Source organism: Rhincodon typus, chromosome 2, assembly GCF_021869965.1.
Source record: "Rhincodon typus isolate 14 chromosome 2, sRhiTyp1.1, whole genome shotgun sequence".
Lineage (NCBI taxonomy): Eukaryota > Metazoa > Chordata > Chondrichthyes > Orectolobiformes > Rhincodontidae > Rhincodon > Rhincodon typus.
This window is the reverse complement of record NC_063333.1, coordinates 43,118,862-43,137,425: the sequence shown is the minus strand read 5'-3', so window position 1 is coordinate 43,137,425 and position 18,564 is coordinate 43,118,862. Positions and strand designations below refer to the sequence as shown.

The window sequence follows — 18,564 nt, the reverse complement described above, 5'->3', positions numbered from 1 at the left end:
AGCCTCCAACCTCATTGTTCCCCAACCCCGCACCGCCCGCTTCAATTTCCTTCCCAAAATCCACAAACCTGAGGGCCCTGGTCAACCCATTGTCTCCGCCTGCTCCTGCACCCCGAATTTATCTCCAACTATCTGGACTCCATTTTCTCTCCCTTGGTCCAGGAATTCCCTACCTACATCCGTGACACCACCCACACCCTCCACCTCCTCCAGAACTTCCAATTCCCCGGTCCCCAACACCTCATCTTTACCATGGACGTCCAGTCCCTATACACCTGCATTCCCCATACAGATGGCCTAAAGGCCCTCCGCTTCTTCCTGTCCCGCAGGCCCGACCAGTCCCCCTCCACTGACACCCTCATCCACTTAGCCAAACTCGTCCTCACCCTCAACAACTTCTTTTTCAATTCCTCCCACTTCCTACAGACAAAGGGGGTAGCCATGGGTACGCGCATGGGCCCAAGCTATGCCTGCCTCTTTGTAGGTTACGTGGAACAATCCCTCTTCCGTACCTACACTGGCCCTAAACCCCACCTCTTCCTCCGTTACATTGATGACTGTATCGGCGCCGCCTCGTGTTCCCACGAGGAGATCGAACAGTTCATCCACTTCACCAACACCTTCTACCCCAACCTTAAGTTCATCTGGACCATCTCTAACCTCTCTCACCTTCCTGGACCTCTCTGTCTCCATCTCGGGCAACCACCTAGAAACCGATATCCATTTCAAGCCCACTGACTCCCACAGCTACCTAAAATACACCACCTCCCACCCACCTTCCTGCAAAAATGCCATACCCTATTCCCAAATCCTTCGCCTCCGCTGCATCTGCTCCCAGGATGAGGCATTCCACTCCCGCACATCTCAGATGTCCTCGTTTTTCAAGGACCGCAACATCCCCCCCTCAGTGGTCGAGAACGCCCTCCACCGTGTCTCCCGCATTTCCCGCAACTCATCCCTCACACCCCGTCCCCACAATAACAACCAAAAAAGAATCCCCCTCGTCCTCACGTACCACCCCACCAACTTCCGGATCCAACTCATCATCCTCCGACACTTGCGCCATCTGGAATCCGACCCCACCACCAAAGACATTTTTCCCTCCCCACCCTTATCTGCTTTCCGGAGGGACCACTCTCTCCGTGACTCCCTTGTCCGCTCCACACTCCCCTCCAACCCCACCACACCTGGCACTTTTCCCTGCAACCGCAGGAAGTGCTACACCTGCCCCTACACCTCCTCCCTCACCCCCATCCTACGCCCCAAGAAGACTTTTCACATGAAGCAGATGTTCACCTACACATCTGCTAATGTGGTATACTGCATCCGCTGTACCCGTTGTGGCCTCCTCTACATCGGGGAAACCAAGCGGAGGCTTGGGGACTGCTTTGCAGAACACCTACGCTCGGTTCGCAATAAACAACTGCACCTCCCAGTCGCGAACCATTTCAACTCCCCCTCCCATTCCTCAGACGACATGTCCATCCTGGGCCTCCTACAGTGCCACAACGATGCCACCCGAAGGTTGCAGGAACAGCAACTCATATTCTGCTTGGGAACCCTGCAGCCCAATGGTATCAATGTGGATTTCACAAGCTTCAAAATCTCCCCTCCCCCTACCGCATCCCAAAACCAGTCCAGCTCGTCCCCGCCTCCCTAACCTGTTCTTCCTCCCACCCACCCCCACCTCCTACCTTAAGCCGCACCCCCATTTCCTACCTACTAACCTCATCCCGCCCCCTTCACCTGTCCGTCCTCCCTGGACTGACCTATCTCCTCCCTACCTCCCCACCTACACTCACCTTTACTGGCTCCATCCCCACCTCTTTGACCTGTCTGTTTCCTCTCCACCTATCTTCTCCTCTATCCATCTTCTATCCGCCTCCCCCTCTCTCCCTATTTATTTCAGAACCCCGTTCCCCTCCCCCATTTCTGATGAAGGGTCCAGGCCTGAAACGTCAGCCTTCCTGCTGCTATGATGCTGCTTGGCCTGCTGTGTTCATCCAGCTCTACACATTGTTATCTCAAATATATCTTTGTTTCTTACTGTTAACAAAGAAATCCCTGCTTGACAAGTAAGATAACCCTCAGTACTCGGTTAAATATTCTAGATTCCAAACAAAAGAAAAATACAGCAAATGCTGAAAATCTAACACAAAAACAAAATTACCAAAAATATTTATATCTGGCATCATCACTGGACAGAGAAATCAAACTAACGGGCTCCTCTTTCAAGTTGGGAAGTTTGAGTTGACCCGTTTTGTAACATTGCACTTCTGACTTTTGAAAGTCATTCTGAATTTTTGTATTCCAAAGTTGGAATGGACAGCACACCACCTGCTGATGCAGACCTGAGGTGAGAACAAAGGTGAGTATGTGACAAGTTCAGCAAGGTAGAAGGCCTACCTTTGTCCTTGGGACAATGGCTCAGTCCTCTTCAACGTTATTAGCCCTTACACTTCATCATCTCCTTACTCTTTGTCCCTCCATGTACCCACATACCACCTCCTGCAAAACCCATTGATATCCTCCATGATTGCATGCTTCAGTCTGTAACTTTAAAAAAGGCCATTCGAAGTTGCCTTGGAAAAAAAATCCCTCTTGGAAGTTTGCAATCAAGCATGTAGTCATTAAAATAATGGTGAAAAAATCTTTCACCTCAGATACTAAATAATGTTCTAAAATAAGTAAACAGTAATTCAAGATTTTTGAATAACTGTTTACTTATTTTAGAAGATTATTTAGTACCTGAGGTGAAAGATTTTTTTCACAATTTAAAAATGTTTTTGTTCTGAAGAAGAGGCATACTGGACTTGAAACATAAACTCTGCTTCTCTCTCCATATATGCTGCCAGACCTGCTGACCTCTCCAGCAGCTTCTGTTTCTATTTCAGATTTCCAGCATCTACAGTACTTTGCTTTTTTTTGGGTGTTTAATTCACTGCAACTTCTTTTCTGGGTATGTCCACCTTGAAAAAGTTCTGCTCTCCTCTTCGATGGATTTTAATCTTGAGACTTGTTAACTTTCGTCACTTTCAGTCTCCCTCCTATTGTTTCACAAATCAATTGCCAAAACTCGCAGCCACATCTCCTCCCTCAGTGATTTTCTCCGGCTCTGTCCTACACTGTACAGACAACAACTGATGTTTCACTCTTCAGTTTTGAGCCCACCCAAGATTAGAGCTATCTCCATGACATACGGCGCTCCTCAAATGGCTGCTCTAACCGCATCCTAAGATCCACACTCAGTACCATGCTTTGTCACATGCAGACTCTCAACCTCTCTCTCCATCAACACCACCTTGTTCTACCTAAAAGCTGTCCCGGTCCCAAAACTGTACGTAATACTTCAAATGGGATTGCACAAACTTCTATATAAATAGAGCTTACAGACAAACAGGCTCTTTGAAGTTGACTGAGTAGACATCAGCATTTTGCTCTGCACTTTTCAATGATTCAGTGGAGTTTCAATCAGAAGTATGGACTGGACACTTTACTGTCCTATTGATCGAAATAAATCAGATATACAATACTGTGAAAGATAGATGACAGAATAAAGCATTCCAATACATATGAACACTAACTCAATGTTGATCAAATTATTGGTCATTTACCTTTAAAGACAGAGCTTCAAGATCAATCACTACATTAAAATCCTTTTAAGTTTACCTACATTATAGTCATGGCCTATGACAGTAAAGCTTATTGGGAGATGGAAACCACTTTTGAAATTCAATATGGGACAGAGACACTACTTTCAGAAAATTGATTCTCAGGCGACTTACTTTGTGGTTTCTGTACAGTCAGAGATTGACATCTCTGAACATATCTCCGGAAAGTTACTTAGTGTGCAAATACTATTCCCAAGTGCTGAATAACTTCTCCTCACCATTTCAAAGGATCAGGATTAGAATGACCACATCTTCAAGACTGGCTGACTCCATGAATATGGAATTTGAACAAAGACACTTCAGGGCAATAATCATAATTGGAATGTTGATTACATCCGTCAACTCATTTTGTTGACAATGACATACATTGATACTGACATCACATGACTGAAATTGGATGCCAGTTCCTAATTAGTCCATAAAGACAGCCCAGCATGTCAGTCTGGAATACAAAGACTCAAGGGAAGCCACCTGTCATGCAGCTTTGCCTCAAGTGTGATTTTAGGTAGAGAATTAGGGCTTATTTGTTTTTCCTAAAGCCAGATTATGTTTCTTCACAGTAGAAGTTTTTGACCATAACACAATCTCCAACTTTCTTTGTTTTCAGTGAACATGAAAGAATGCTTTAGGCTTGCAACATTTGAACTACCATGTTGACAACTGTCCAAAGAAACGGCTTTTCCATTTTTAAATCCTTCAACTGAGTAAAGTACATGTTGCATCTTTAGAAATCACCTTTTATTGTGTGTGTATCTGTGGGTTTGCGGACTGACTGTTGTTGCATTTACATTTCCAGTATTGTAAAAAAAGTGCACCTTTTCACTCGATTAATACTTAAATAAAGCCTATCTCATGTTGTTTATTGAAAGTCATGACATTAATGAAAGGAGAAATGCTCCTTCTCAAAAATACATCCTGTTGCAGTCAGAAGTGAGAAAGAACTAATCAACATTTCATTTGTCTGTTAACCTGTTAAAGGTTCCCAAATGTAGAGGGGGCTTTTCCCCAATTTCACAAATTTACTTATATGGTATCGAAGGCTTCAGGAATCTTTTGGATTCAAGAAAATGATGCTAAGGAAACTTATACTTGCAACAGGCAGTTAAATGACAATTCTAACATCACTTTATACAAGCTTCAGGTCATGGACCACCACAATTCTGACTTCCATCTCATATTGGCCAGCATGTCGTTAAAGGAGGGGTGATGGCCTGGTATTATTGTTCGACTATTAATCCAGAAACCCTGGTGACGTTCAGGAGAATTGGGCTCAAATCTTACTATGGCCGATGGTGGAATTTGAATTCAATAAATATCTGGAATTAGGAATCAAATGATGACCATGAAACCCCTGTTAATTGTTATGGAGAGCCTTTTTTTAGGGAAGGAAACCACCATCTGTATTTGGTCTGGCCTACATTTGACTCCAGAGCCACAGCAATGTCGTTGACACTTAACTGCAATTAGGGTAATAAATGCTGGCCTGGCCAGTAACAGCCACATCCTGTGATTAAAAAGTGTCCTGATGGGTATCTGTTCACTATTAGGATCAAAATATCTAGCCTCTTGTTTAAACTCAATGAGCTTTCATCTGAAGTGGGAAAAGCTTCTCCCAAATTTGTCATTTATGCAAATGATTTGGATGTGAAGATAGGAGGTCTGGTTAGTAAATTTGCAGATGAAACCAAAATTGGAGGTGTAGTGGATGGCAAAGAAGGTTACCTCAGAGTACAATGGGATCTTGATCAGATAGGCCAATGGGCTGAGGAGTGGCAGATGGAGTTGAATTTAGATAAATGTGAGGTGCTGCATTTTGGAAAGGTAAATCAGGGGAGGACTTTTTCAGTTAATGGTAAGGTCCTGGGGAGTGTTGCTGAACAAAGAAACCTTGGAGTGCAGGTTCGTTGTTTCTTGAAATTGGAGTCGAAGGTTGATAGAATAATGAAGAAGGGGGTTGGTATGCTTGCCTTTACTGGTCAATGCATTGAGTATAGGAGTTGGGATGTCATATTATGGCTGTACAGGATATTGGTTCAGCCATGTATGGAGTATTGCGTGCAATTCTGGTCTTCCTCCTATAGGAAGGATGTTGAGAAACTAGAAAGGGTTCAAAAAATTTACGAGGATGTTTCCAGGATGGGAGGGTTTGAGTTATAGGGAGAGGCTGAATAGACTGGAGCTATTTTCCCTGGAGCCATCAGAGGCTGAGAGATGACCTTAAAGAGGTTTATAATATCATGAGGGGCATGTTTAGGGTGAATAGGCAAGGTCTTTCCCCCAGGTTAGAGGAGTCCAAAACTAAAAGGCATAGGTTTAAGGTGAGAGGGGGAAGATTTAAAAGGGACCCAAGGGGCAACATTTTCGTGCAGAGAGTGGTGCATAAATGGAATGAGCTGCCAGAGGAAGTGGTGGAGGCTGGTACAATTATAACATTTAATGGGCATCTGGATGGGTATACGAATAGAAAGGGTTGAGAGGGATATAGGCCGAATGCTGGCAAATGGGACTAGATTAATTGAGGATACCTGGTTGGTATGAACGAATTGAACTAAAGGGTCCATTTCCATACTGTACATCTCAATGACTCTATGACTCTATTTCTCTCTTTGCAGCTTTCTCGGTTGGAGAACTCCCCATATAATGGCAAAATATGTTTATACTAAATAAAATGTTGGCAACCCACACTGAAGTTACGGCAGAGATTATAATTAAGGGATATAGATATAATATATAGAATTTGGGTAAATAAACCAGATTAAAAATTAAGTATGTAATAAGACTCTCAAGGGATCTAGTGTATATGATGCTTTTTTTGCACCTGTTATTTTTAATAAGATAATGAAAATAAGGGTGGAATAATGCAGAAACAATGATGACGCTAACAGTCCTCATTAGTATTAAAGTATAAATTAGTCAGGAACCTCCTACATGTGAAAAGTTCCAATGCTGAATTGCTTCAGTTGGCTATGCATATGTTTCCTCAGACTATTTACAATTTACAATGTGCAACTTGAAAACCACCTTCTGATCCACCTTGGTTCTTTACAGGCAGGTAATTGTTATCTATATTAACTTTGAAAACATTACGTGTGGAGGGTTCAGAAAACTGGCATGCCACCTATTTTCAAAGTACACTCCATTGTAAGACTTTGGGGTATGTTTTGACTATAATTTTAAAACCTAGACTGAGTTTGGGAAAGACAGTCTAGAGATTAGAAGTCGTGATTAATTACAAGACCCATTACAGTACAAATATGCTTCTCTTCAATTCTGTTGGCTGAAGTTCTCCTTCCATTTTTGGTCGTCCTTCTTGTGCATCCAACCATTAAAATCCCAGGCTCAATAACTCTTACTATGCACTACCCCCTGTGCACGATCAGGGACGTCTCGAAATTATTTGGCTTCTTAGTGGATGAACATTTCATGGTCAATCTTGGATTAGCTGGACATATGTGCCCACTTCCTGACCAGTTTCTCTTAAAGTGATGGTCATCTTACTGATATCAGTTTCTTCTGTCTTCTGACTAATCCTTTGATGTGCCAATCACTTTGTAAGATCATCCTTTTAGTAACAGCTTATTTCTCTTAGCTTACCAACTCAATGGATCTTTACCGAGAAAAGGTAGTACCTGTAAATCTACTTTTGCATCCGCCTAGCGTACGCAGCATCATCTCGTAGTGATTAACTATTATCCCAGAGTCCAAATTGATACATTTAAAAAGATCAAAACAAGTACAAAACTAAAAAGAATCACTCCGGAAACCTAATTCTAAAGTAAAAGCCTTTTACCTCAAAACATTATTGGAAGATGGGAAGATAGAAACATCTTTGTAAACCTGCACTGAAGTCCCTCCAAGGCCAAAACATCCTTCCTAAGGTGTGGTGCCCAGATCTGCTCACAATACTCAAATGGGGTCTAAGTAGGGTTTTGTATAACTGCAGCATAACGTTTGCATCCCTACACTGCTGCCCTTTCGAGATGAGAGGCAGCATTCCATTAGTCTTCCTGACTATTTTCTGCACCTGCTCATGGCATTTTAAGGAGCTTTGCATCTGAACTCACAAATCTCTTTGGGCATCCACTTATTTAATTTTGCGCTTTCTAAAAAATACCCTTTTGGGTCTGAAATGGATAACCTCATACTTGATTATATTAAAATCTGCCACTGCTTTGCCCATTCACCTAATATCAATATCTTGTTGTAATTTCATGCTGTCATCAACACTGCCTGTAATGCTGCCCAATTGTCTGTCATCAGCAAATTTGAACAAATGACTTTTTATGCCACTATCCAAGTCATTAATGAATATTGTTAATAATTAATGCCCCTACATAGATCCCTGCAGGACTCCACTAGTTACATCTGCTAATTTGAATACTTACCCATTATTCCAGTTCTCTGTTTCCTGCGACTCAATCAATTTTCTACCCCTGTTATTAATTTTCCCTCTATTCTGTGGGCTTCCAGCTTTGCTAACAGTCTCTTGTGTGAGACTTTATCAAAAGCCTTCTGGAAGTCAATATAAACAACATTCATCAACTTACCATAGTCCACTACCTTTGCCACCTCTTTGAAAAACTCTATGACGTTTGTCAGGCATCACTTATCCTTCATGAATCCATGCTGATTCTCACTGATTAACTGAAGGTTTTAGAGGAGGTCAGTTACCCTATCCTTGATGATAAACTCCATCAATTTCCCCACCACAGGTATCAAGCTAACTGGTCTCTAATTCCCTGGTTCCCCTCTGTCATCCTTCTTAAAGAATGGAGAGACACGAGCAAATCATGACATGTGTTAGGCTGAATTGATACTGGCCTTCTTTGTAAAATCATAAGCTGGTGGGTTTACTTCTGACCAGGGCCATATAGCTTTCTTCCTTACGTAGGAACATAGTAAACATAAAAATATAGAAGATAGGAGAAGGAGGAGGCCATTTGGCCCTTCAAGCCTGCTTTGCCATTCATCACAATCATGGTTGATCATCCAACTCAATAGCCTAATCCTGCTTTCTCCCCATAACCTTTGATCCCATTCACCCCTAGTCACCTCTTTAATACAATCAATGTTTTGGCATCAACTATATCATGCGGTAATGAATTCCACAGGTTCACCACTCTTTGGATGAAGAAATGTCTCCTCATCTCCATCCTAAATCATCTACTCCGAATCCTCATACTGTGACCCCTGGTTCTGGACACACCCACCATCAGGAACATCGTCCCTGCATCCACCCTGTCCAGTCCTGTTAGAATTTTAAAAGTCTCTATGAGAACCAGCACCACCTCAAACCCCCCAATTCGTCTGAAATTGAGGGAAGGCAATCTCAACCTAGTCAATCTCTCCTCATACGTCAGACCTGCCATCCCTGGAATCAGACTGGTAAACCTTCGCTGCACTCCCTCGAGGGCAAGAGCATCCTTCCTCAGAAAAGGAGACTAAAACTGCACACAATATTCCAGGTGTGGTCTCACCAAGGCCCTGTATAACTGCAACAACACATCCCTGCTCCTGTACTCGAAACCTCTCGCGATGAAGGCCAACATACCATTTGCCTTCTTTACCGCCTGCTGCACCTGCATGCTTATCTTCAGTGACTGGTGCACAAGGATGCCCAGGTCCCGCTGCACACTCCCCTCTCCCAATTTACAGCCATTCAGGTAGTAATCTGCCTTCTTGTTTTGCTTCCGAAGTGAATAACCTCACATTTATCCAAATTATACTGCATCTGCCATTGATTTGCCCACTCACCCAACCGTTCGAGATCATGCTGAAGGATCTCTGCATCCTTGTCACAGTTCACTGTCCCACCCAACTTGGTATCATCTGCAAACTTGAAGATGTTACATTTTGTTCCCCCATCGAAATCATTAAAATATATTGTGAATAGCTGGGGTATCAACACCGAACCCTGTGGCACCCTTCTAGTTACAGCCTGCCAATTTGAAAAGGACCCATTAATTCCTACTCTTTGTTTCCTCTCTGCCAAACAGTTCCCTATCCATCTCAATACACTTGTCCCAATCCCATGCACTTTAATCTTGCACATTAATCTCTTATGTGGGATTTTGTCAAACGCTTTCTCAAAGTCCAACTATACTATATCGACTGGCTTCCCCTTGTCAACTCTACTAGTTATATCTTCATTAAATTCCAACAGACCTGTCAAGCATGATTTCCCCTTCATAAATCCATGCTGATTCTGTCTGATCATGCCACTGCTTTCTAAAAGCTCTGTTATAAAATCCTTGACAATGGATTTGAGAATTTTCCCTACTACTGATATTAAGCTCACTGGTCCCCATTCTCTCTCTACCTTTCTTTTTGAATATTGAAGTGATATTAGCCACCCTCCAATCTGCAGGGACTGTTCCAGAGTCTATAGAATCCTGGAAGATGACCACCAATGCATCCACTATTTCTAGAGCTCCTTCCTTAAGTACTCTGGGATGTAGATTATCAGGCCCTGGGGATTTATCCACCTTGGATCCCAACAATTTTCCCAGCACCATTTCTCTACTAATATCGATCTCCCTCAGTTCTTCCCTCTCACCAAATCTTGCATCATCCAACAATTCTGGTATCTGATTTGTGTTCTCTTTCGTGAAGACAGAATCAAAGTACGTAATCAGTTCTTTGTCCCTGTTTTTGCCTTGAGGGGAGTTACATTTGATTTTACCAATCTCTTTGTCTTCCATAGAAACTCTTAGTGTCAGCCTTTACGTTCCCTGCAAGCTTACTTTCGTAATCTATTTTTCCCTTTTTAATCAATCTCTTGGTCCTTCTTCGTCGAATTCTAAACTGTTCCCAATCCTCAGATTTATTATTTTCTTGGCCAGTCTGTATCCTTCTTCCTTGGATCGGATACTATCTCTTATTTCCTTTGTAAGCCATGAATTGGCCGTCTTACCCATTTTGGTTTTACGACAGACAGCAATAAACAGCTGTTGCAGTTCCCCCATGCATTCCCTGAATGTTTGCCATTGCCTATCCACTGTCATCCCTTTAAGTTACTCTCCCCAACCTATCAAGTCCAACTCATGCCTCATATCCTCGTAGTTTCCTTTATTAAGGCTCAGCACCCTAGTCTCAGAATCAAAAACCTTACTCTCCATCTTGATAAAAAATTCTAACATGTTATGGTCGCTCTTGCCCAAGGGGTCTCGCACAGCTAGATTAGCAATGATTCCTTCTCATTACACAGAACTCAGTCTAAGGTGGCCTGCTCTCTTGTTGGTTCTTCCACATATTGTATACACTCCAGGAATTCCTCCTCTACGGCATTATGGCTGTTTTGATTTGCCCCATCTATGCGCAGATTAGAATCACCCATGATCACCAATATTCCCTTATCACATGCATCTCTAATTTCCTGTTTAATGCCATTCTTGACATCACCACTGCAGTTTGGGGATCTATATATGACACCTACTCATGTTTTCTGCCCCTTGGTATTTCTCAACTCTACCCATACAGACTCCACATTGTCAGAGCTAATGTCCTTTTTCACTATTGTGTTTATTTCTTCTTTAACCAGCAATGTTGCTGCGCCGCCTTTTCCTTTTTGCTTGTCCTTCCTAAATACTGAATACCCTGGGACATTTCGTTCCCATCCCTGGTCACCCTGCAGCCATGTCTCCGTAATCCCAATTATATCGTACCCATTTACATCTATCTCCGCGATTAGTACATCCACTTTATTGCAGATGCTCTGCGCATTAAGAGACAAAGCCTTTAAGCTTGTCCTTTTAACAGTGTTTGTCTCCTCCTTATTTTTCTCAATAGCCCTGTTTGAATCTTGTCCTTGGTTTCTCAGCCTATCACTTTTCTTATTCCCTTTTCCAGCTTTTGGTTTTGTCCTTCCTGCCTCCTTCTCTGACTCTTTACATAGGTTCCCATCCCCCTGGCATCTTAGTTTAAACCCTCCTCAACCACTCCAGCAAACACTCCCCCAAGACATCAGTCCCAGTCCTGCTCAAGTGTAACCGTCCAATTTGTACAGGTCCTACCTCCCCAACAACTCGTCCCAATGCCCCAGGAATATGAAACCCTGGCCCTGACATCATCTTTGCAGCCATGTATTCATCCGGCATTTCCTGTCATTTCTCCTCTGACTAGCACATGGCACTTGTAGTAATCCTGAGATCACTACCTTTGAGATCCAATTTCTTAACTTTCTTCCTAGCTCCCTATATTCTGCCTTTAGGACCTCATCCCTCTTTATACCGACGTCATTTGTACCAATGTGTACCATAACCACTGGCTGTTTACCCTGCCTCCCCACCCCCACCCAGAATGTCCTGTACCAGTTCAGAGACATCGTTGACTCTAGCAGCAGGGAGGTAACATACCATCCTGGAGTCTCCTTTCCAGCCACAGAAATGTCTGTCCATTCACTTTATAATGGAATCCCCTATAAATACTGCCTTGTTCTTTACCCAGCCACACTCAAATAACATATAATTTAATTCCTCATTTAATTCATCAAATCAAGATAATTAATTATTACAAAAAGACTAATCCTTCACCATGAAGGATCAAAATTAAAAATCATGAGTTATAATTTTAAGGATCACTTTCTCTGATTATTAACAACAAGGAAACTATAGCATACCTCTAAGACATGCATTCAATTAAATGTAAGTGAAAGACTGGCTTAAACCAATGCTCACTTTGATTGGTAGAGATGTACTGGTTTACATATGAAAATTACGTCACTCCTTCACTTACCAATAGAAGGGGCCGCATAGTTGTCTCCATCTAAGATTTGCAAAGCATCTGCTGGGCAGTTTGCACCACCGTTTTCAATTGCAAAGTCAGTAAAAGAGATGGTAACATGGTTAACTGTTGACAAAAAAAATACTCAAGTTACTGCAGCAATTACCAAAAGCAGTGGTTACAAGGAAACCATGAGCCATCACATCTCCTCACACAAATTACTCCACTTATTTTTTTCACAAGGAAATAACATTCTATCCTAGAAACTCAAACCTTTGATGAGAACTGCTGAAACGTCTTCAATTTTTGACACAAGATTCCACAATTTTAAATTTGTTCATATGTAAGAATGTTCCCAAAAAATAGCTCTGAAGTTAATCGAAACCTCAAATTTAATGTGGAGTTAAATTTGTTTTGTAGAAGGGACAAGGCAACTGGCAGAACAGTCTTTCCTTCATCTGGTTTCTTCATGAAGATACAGTGGGCCACTGGGTTGAAGCAGAAGCTTTGGTGACAGGACATCTGTTAGCACCCAAAGGGATTCTCATCACATTGAGCTGCAGGGATGGGATTTCAGGGGGCATTCTGGGAAGGATTGCATGATTAATCCGCAAAATTGCTTCGTAAGGCTTGCAGGAAAACTTTAATTTCCTTATGTGATTCCAGGTCTCTTTTCTGCAGTTTTCACCCAGTGAGAAAATTGCAATAGTCTTCCTACATAAGCCACTGTTAAAATTGCAAGTGGGGTCCGATGGTGTCTTCAGACTTCGATGCCCAAATTCAAAGGAAGACTGTGTTGATTTCACAGGACACCTATCCTGCCTTCTCGATAGAGAGGTAAGAACTGATGACAGCAGGATTGTGTGGGATAGTGACAGGCAAGTTATCGGGACAATTATATCTTTAGCAGGCAGTAAAGACCTAATTTCTGAAATCCCCAGAATTAACCATCTAAATTCTGCTGTATATTAGTCCAATGAGTTTGTATGTAGCATTGTGCAAGCATTTTCCAACACATTTCTTTTCAATTCTAGCATATAATAAAATTGGTTGCTGTAATGGTACTATGGTTGCATTAGTATCATATTCTGGATTGTGTTGCCATCTCTTTTTCTGTTTTAAAATGGTACAACGCTTTGCCAAATCTTCCCTAAGGTAACACTTCAATTACTCCTTTAATGTCCCTTTAAGTACTTCACAGATCAATTGCCTTTGTACACCCTGTCCAGTTGACTTTTGATTAAATTCAGTACCCAGGTTACAGAATAAAGTCATATTTGCAAAGAGATAAGGCTTTCTAGTCGACATTCCTGAAGACAATGCCCTTTTAAAGAAAGATCTGAATTGACGGAGCACTGTATGACCTGATATTTAGCTTTCATTATCCATATTTCTGCATGATAAGATCTTGGCGCCATTAGATATGATTGAGTCTCTGGGCTGCTTGGGTTCAAATTTAAATCAAGGTGGCCATAGCCACGCTGCCAAAATAAACAGAGCATTAAGTATTTAGCTCTATTGTCACTGCATTTGTTCCTAACAAATTAGGTAAAAATAATTACATGATATTTTTGTCTCACCTCTGTTAGCATCTATTTCCCCTCCACATTGCAGTTCAGTTCTTTTGCCCATTTTAATGTTTGGAACAAAGCTGTAATGAGGTGTGTAACAGAGAGGTCTGGAACAAGTGATTCTGGCACAACCAAAACTGAGCAATCAGTAGGCTTTTGCTGCTTAAGCGCTTCTTGACAGCACCATCACTGACATCTTTGATTACTCTTCTGATGGTTGAGCGTAGACTACTGAGGTTCTAAATTGCCTGATTGGAACTGCGCTGCTTTTTGTACATATGACATACCTGGGTAAATTTCCACATTGTCAGGTAAATGCCAGTATTGTAGCTGTAATTAACATCTTGGTGTGTGCTAGTTTTGGACCACAAATCTTCAGTAGTACTCACAGGTCCCACATCCTGTGCTGTATCCAGCGTCTTCAGCCATTCCTTGATATCACATGAAATGAGTCAAAAAGACTGGTCTCTCTGGTAATGATTGACGTTGAGGGATAAATAGTAGACAGAACACTGGGGAGGATGTCCCTTGCTTGTCTTTGAAATGATACTATGGGTTATTTTATACCCACTTGAATAGGCATTTTCACATTTCACTTAAATGGTGGCACCTCTGTCAATACAGCACTCCCTCAGTACTTCACAAGATTGTCTTAAGTGTGACTTAATCCCACAATCTTCTGATTCAGAGGAGAGTGTGCTGGCAACCAGTTTATTGGTTGATGGACATATTGTCAGCATTAATACAAATAGTTGGCTACAACAAAACATAGATGATGATCAACTTCCTAGTTGGCAAACCATGCACAGAAAGGAAGATCATTCAGCACTAACCAATGCAACTACATAAAGTACACACAGGAGATTCACAGTGATCATGGTCAGTGTTTTACTTACATGGTTTCTGCGCTCGAATAATCCAGGAACATTTCTGATTGTCTAAATAGTTTTTAGGATACAGAGGTGATGTGATAACTCCACCAACATCATCAGTAATAATGTAGGACCCACAAGCTGCAAACAAAACAGAATGTGAAAATTGGACTTTCAGGATGAGACAATGTCAATACCCAAAGCCAAAAGTTTAAATTGGACTTGCCTTGGTCAAATTGTGCTCTGAATCCTTTGTGCTCATTACTGTTATTTGAGCGGAAACGTACATAGATTACATTGTGAGTTGATGTAATCCTTTTTGGAATTAAACTACCACACAGTTTTCCCAACACGGGGGCTGCTTCATCCAAACCATCATAAACCTACAACAGAAGAATTAGTCAATGCTGAGTTTAGCATGGGTTATGAAGAAAAGCAGTTAGAACAGCTAGTACAGGGCAGGGTATTCGATTCATTAATGTACTTCAAGCTAATTTCATAATTTGAATCCGAGGCCTTTTGAGTACATTACAGCCGTTTGGTCTGAATGTTAACAAAACCAATTTTAGATCATAACTACAGCTCCAATTTTCTTGCTGTTTTTTCCTCCAGTTTTCAGTCGAGGGTGGTGATTTTAATGACAACTTGGGGACATGTTGGCAGTTCGTGCAGTACACTCGCCACCTTACCCATTTTTTTGCCAGCATGATGTCTGAAACATTTTCTGACATGGGCTTCATTTATTATTAACATGCTGCTGATGAACCACAGACACTAGGCAGTCACCAACTGCACTCTGGGTGGGCATGGGGCTTCAGGGGTGGAGCTGGGGTGGGGTCGGGGGTGGCAATCAGAGGTGTCCTCAATAACCAGAGAATCAATAACCAGAGAATTCTGTGCATTCAGGAGGAACACTCCTGTTGCTATCAGCCTGATCAAAAAAATGTTCTAATATTTCCTATACTGTTTGTGAAGCAGATTGTAGTAGTTCTTTCAAGGAACACTGGCTTGCCCACGTCTCAACTGGCTAAAAGCCGATAGAGTATGCATGGTGCAACTTCTTCCCAGTTATATTTCAAAATTGAAATTAGGGTCTGACAATATGCAATAGCATCTGAAGTTGCATAATACAGTGAATTTCAACTTAACACAAATGGACCTAGCCAGTTGGAGGCAGCTGGAGCACCATTGTAAACAAGGCAGAAAGAGTATTCGTAAAGTCAAAGAGTCATACAGCACTGAAACAGACCCTTAGGTCCAACTTGTCCATGCCGACCATGATTCTAAACTAAACTAGTCCCACCTGCCTGCATTTGACCCATATCCCTCCAAACCTTTCCTATACATGTACTTATCCAGTGCCTTTTGGGAGCTGTTGCAGTCGCATTTACAACATGCAGAAGGACTAAAATAAATCCTGTTATTTTTTGTGCTTCTCTTCAATATATTTCTATTTCTTAACTTAGCTATTTCTCTAGCTATTTAGCCACTGTTCTTTTAATGTCTTTTTATTCCCCCAGTAAGATAACCTTTAATTTATTCACCAGGACTCTATACTTCTCAAATTTGGAAACGATTTAAAATCATGGGTCACTCTTTGTGATAGCACTTGGACCCCTCGCTTTTTGGTGCTGATTTCCTGCATAGTTACGTGTAACAGTTTCCAGATTGGGCAAAGAATCTTTAACAGAATCTGTCAGGACTGCAATGTTCATGCAGCAATTCTTGCTTTCAATTTAGATTTCAAATAGGTACTGTTTTATTTTATATTGATATGCTTTTAAAAATGCATAAGTCTCAAATTTAAAATGCAAATCCTAGATGGGGTTGTTCAGTATGATCCTTGTAGCTTTTTGAATTTTACCTCAATGGAACTTCTTATGACGTTAGATGCTTCAGCTGTTGACTAATCCAGTAAACATGAAATCTAGACTGGTTGTCATGGAGAATGGAATGTTAGTTCGCCACACTCAGACTCTTAAGAAAATAGGCATACATGACGGGGTCATTAGGAGTGAGAACCGCAAGTTTAATTAAGCTTTATGTTGTATTAACAGCAGAGCCTTGCAGTATTAAAGTGATTAGCTCTCTGACTTCGAGTGAAAGAGGGGAGTTATTTGAAAAATTAGAAATAAGTTCAAAACTCTTATCAGTAAAAAAGTGGCCACAGCCAAAAGCAGAACAGTTAAGATGCTGTTAAACAGTTAAAAGAAAGAAGTTGCTGCAGAATCTCAGCAGGTCAAGAGAACACAGAATTAACATTTCAAGTCCAATGATCTGGAAGTTACCAGATCTGCTGAAATTTTCCAGCAATTTCTGTTTAATCTGTTTCACATCTCCAGTATCCAAACTTCTTTGTTTTATTTTAGAAGTAAAAATGCTAACAGCAGCTCATAATAATTAATAACCACTGAAGGCAAGCTGATTCTTATTTTATACAAAAGCAATGTTAAGAAAGATGGAATGAAAGGTATAAAAGGCAGAATTTTCCTATTTGCTGTTAAAGAGTTTTGTCAAAGGGATTCACGGTGCACAATTTGACAAGGCTTGAAGTGAATTTTCTCACACAATCTTCCACACTTCACTTTAGTAATTGTAAGACATGGCTCTTGGGTACCGTGCTCGAGTAATTGTGCAGTCGGACAGGCAAAAACACTCGTCACTGCAAGGACCTTTATGTCGAAAGCCCAGCTGCAGACCACCTCAAACGCATCGAGTAAAGACTGACCCCTCACACTGTGGTGCTCAACCATTTTTAGCAAACACACGACCCATTGTAAAGGAAAGTTTGCTCTCTGCTTCATGGTCGTGGGTCTGGATGTGTCAGTGGGCAGGGTGGAGGAGACGTAGTGCTGTCATTTTTCCAGCTGACAACCACAGGAGGCCACACGAGCACAGCAAACTAGCCTGTACTCAAAAGTACAGCCTGGGTCAGTGCGGTATCCTGGGTAAAACAGAATATCCAGCAGTACAGGGAGAAGGTAAATTATCTATTGCTCTCACTAAAGTAAGTGCTACTATTGTCTCTCTGTTACCTCACATTCAGTGGGTCAATATTCTAACTCTGCTACTGCTAATGCATCTCACCAAGGCTCAGTATTACATGCAGCATGTCCACTTATCAACTTTTACCCAGTTCATCCTTCCATCCTGCCCCTGCACTTCCTATTCACTCTCTGGGAACATTTCAACATCTCTTCTGCACATAAGATCATAAGACAATAGAGCAGAAATGAGGCCATTCAGCCCATCAAGTCTGCTCCACCATTCAATCATGGCTGATAAGTTTCTCAGCCCCATTCTCCTGCTTTCTCCCCGTAATCCTTGATCCCCTTGACAATCAAGAACCTATGTATCTCTTTCTTATATTTAATCAATGACCTGGCCTCCACAGCCTTCTGTGACAATGAGTTCCATAGATTCACCACTCTCTGGCTGAAGAATTTTCTTCTTATCTCCGTTCTAAAGGGTCTTCCCTTCACTCTAAGTCTGTGCCCTCGAGTCCTAGTCTCTCCTGCCACGGGAAACATCTTCCCAACATCCACTCTGTCCAGGTTGTTCTGTATTCTATAAGTTTCTATTAGATCCCCCCTCATCCTTCTAAACTCTATCGAGTATAGACCCAGGGTCATAAAGCGTTCCTCATATGTTAAACCTTTCATTCCTGGGATCATTCTCGTGAATTTCATCTGAACCCCATCCAGGGCCAGGACATCCTTCCTGAGGTAT

At 41.8% G+C, this 18,564-nt stretch overlaps 1 protein-coding gene across 1 annotated transcript in view; it reads right to left on the bottom strand.

The window, feature by feature from the left end:
* cubn (cubilin (intrinsic factor-cobalamin receptor)) overlaps positions 1–18,564 on the bottom strand; it is a 266,050-nt gene that overhangs the window by 122,084 nt on the left and 125,402 nt on the right. The window contains exons 23-25 of the mRNA XM_048606979.1: positions 15,062–15,218; positions 14,860–14,976; positions 12,405–12,518 (exon numbers count right to left, since the gene is read on the bottom strand). Coding sequence (XP_048462936.1) covers positions 12,405–12,518; positions 14,860–14,976; positions 15,062–15,218 — 388 coding nt within the window. The remainder of the gene's footprint in view (positions 1–12,404; positions 12,519–14,859; positions 14,977–15,061; positions 15,219–18,564) is intronic.